Below are 2,260 nucleotides of genomic sequence, written 5' to 3'. Positions count from 1 at the left end.
GGCTCGAGTTCGGCTCGTTTACTTAATCGAATGAACTCAAATAATTTTTTTTCGAATCGAGACCTAAATAACTAGTGACTCTTTGACACCCCTAATCACTTCCAAGAGAAACAACCCAATTAAAATTAGAAATTAAGATTTCCAATGAATTAAACATTTATGAATACATTTGATATTTGATTTAGTAAAACTTTATTCATTTTCATTCAATAGATAAGGTTAATTAAAAAAAAAGACTAAATGAATTTATATATATATATATATATATATTCAGCTTGTAAATAATGTCGATGAATAAAAAATAAGATGTAATTAGACTCTCTAATATATAATTAAGTAATCTGAATTCTAAAAAATTAATATATTTAAAAAAATCTTTTTAAAATATCTCTTAAACTTAGATTACAGTAAACTTTTAAATGGACAGAGTACAAATGTAAGATGTACGCATAAAATTAAATTATATTGAATAAAATATCTGAAGGCCGAAGTCGTTCTGTCTGGCGATGCATATCTTCTTCTATTATCTTGAGTCGGTCGGTCCCAAGCCTCCACTTCGCCTTTGCACATTCCCACAATGGCAGGCAGGCAGGCATCCGCCGCCTCCTGTTACCACCCACTCATCGCCATCGACAAATCATGAGCGTCAACAAATTCGGACTATTACACGGCGCCTTCGCTTCCAATCATTGCTCAAACTTTCCTCGCTTAGATCTGCCCCACGCGATTTCAACCACCGGCGGCACACTCACCGTTGTAACATGAATTTTTTTTACCCTGCTCGCTATTCGGCGGCAGCACCAGCAGTTGAGTACGAATCACAAATGCTTCTGAATTAGGTATATATTTATATTTATATATATATAAATATATATATGGCTGCTAGCTGATGCCGAGGATCACTACAAAAACAGTGCGACTTCGTTTTCTCTGGTTCTGATCCATCCCAATCTCTTCTGTTGGTGTTCTTATCCTTCTGCTTCTCGACGTACATGTCTCTGTTTAGATTTATGCTGCCCTTTGTGGCTCATCTTGGTTTGTGAACCAGAGATGGAATCTCCTCCGCAGCCACCGCCGCAGCCGCCTGCTGTTGACCTCTCGCTCGCCTTGTCGTCGTCGCCGCCGTCGTCACGGAATCAGGTCGTCCGCCTCTACCCCTGTCTCTTCTGCGACAAGAAGTTCCTCAAGTCGCAGGCCCTGGGGGGCCACCAGAACGCGCACAAGAAAGAGCGGAGCGTCGGGGGGAATCCGCTCCTCTACCTCGCGCCCCCCGTCGCCGGCTACGGCGCCTCCTTCCCCATCGCCTCCCACGCGTGCAGGCCGGCCCACGTCGACTACCGCTGCCACCGCCCCGGGGATCCTCGGTTCGAGTGCGTTGAGACCGTCGACATGCTCAATTGGCAGAGAGCATCGCATCCCCATCATGCTATCGCCGCTGTTACTACTACCGCTGCTACTGGTGAAGAAGACAGATCCGCCATGATTGATCTATCCTTGAAGCTTTAAGCCGCAACGACGTTCGATTTCTCATATTTTAGTTCTGTAAAAATTGTCGAATTGTGCTTCGCTCCGGTGGCTCTTCCGGGATTGAAGGGCTGCATTTCCGGGTGCTGTGAACATCAAGTTCCCTTCCACTGAATGGAAGAGTTTTGGATCCATCAAATCAATCACCTCGCGATATTTGCTTAAAAGCTTGTCCAGGATTTGACTGTTAGGACGCAGACAAAATTAATAAGGAGCAGCCCTTCCGATAATATAAAAATCATTTTTCCATCTAAACATTTTGCCAATTTAGAAAGGTGTTTGTTCTAAGTTCTTCTTTTAATGGCGCAATGAGATTTGGTATTTAATCTTGTCTGAATGTTAGAGATGGTGTATTGGATATATAATTATAATATTAATCGAGTGAAGATCTCGGGATTAAATTGAAAATCATGGGCTGGAGCTAAGCTCCCTGCATACATTTGAACGAGCTAACATAATGTCAGAATTAAAAATCAAGAAAAGAGTCTCAAGATGCTTAAGTTAGTGTATTGCCGAGAAGTAGAATAGTAGATGAGTAGTAGAGCGTGTGTGAGCATAATGAGATGACAGAGAATGTCATGTCAGGTGTCAGAAGTTGTCACGTAAGGGAATATGTATAAGCATGAAGGAATATGTTATTATAATATATCAGATAATGAAAAGTGTAGAGTATCATTTGAGAAAGGTTTTATTGAATGCTCATATTATCATAGAGGAATATTCTCTAACAAACGAT

At 41.4% G+C, this 2,260-nt stretch overlaps 1 protein-coding gene across 1 annotated transcript; it reads left to right on the top strand.

The window, feature by feature from the left end:
- The first annotated feature begins 510 nt into the window (after positions 1–510).
- Positions 511–1,834, top strand: LOC122056252 (zinc finger protein KNUCKLES-like). The gene has a single exon (XM_042618123.1). It carries the CDS (start codon positions 1,051–1,053, stop codon positions 1,504–1,506), a length of 456 nt encoding a protein of 151 aa, XP_042474057.1. The 5' UTR covers positions 511–1,050; the 3' UTR covers positions 1,507–1,834.
- The last annotated feature ends 426 nt before the right edge of the window (positions 1,835–2,260 follow it).

Source organism: Zingiber officinale, chromosome 3B (genome assembly GCF_018446385.1).
Source record: "Zingiber officinale cultivar Zhangliang chromosome 3B, Zo_v1.1, whole genome shotgun sequence".
In the NCBI taxonomy this organism is placed as follows: Eukaryota; Viridiplantae; Streptophyta; class Magnoliopsida; order Zingiberales; family Zingiberaceae; genus Zingiber; species Zingiber officinale.
Note: the sequence above shows the minus strand (reverse complement) of the source record. Positions and strands in the feature narration are given on the sequence as shown.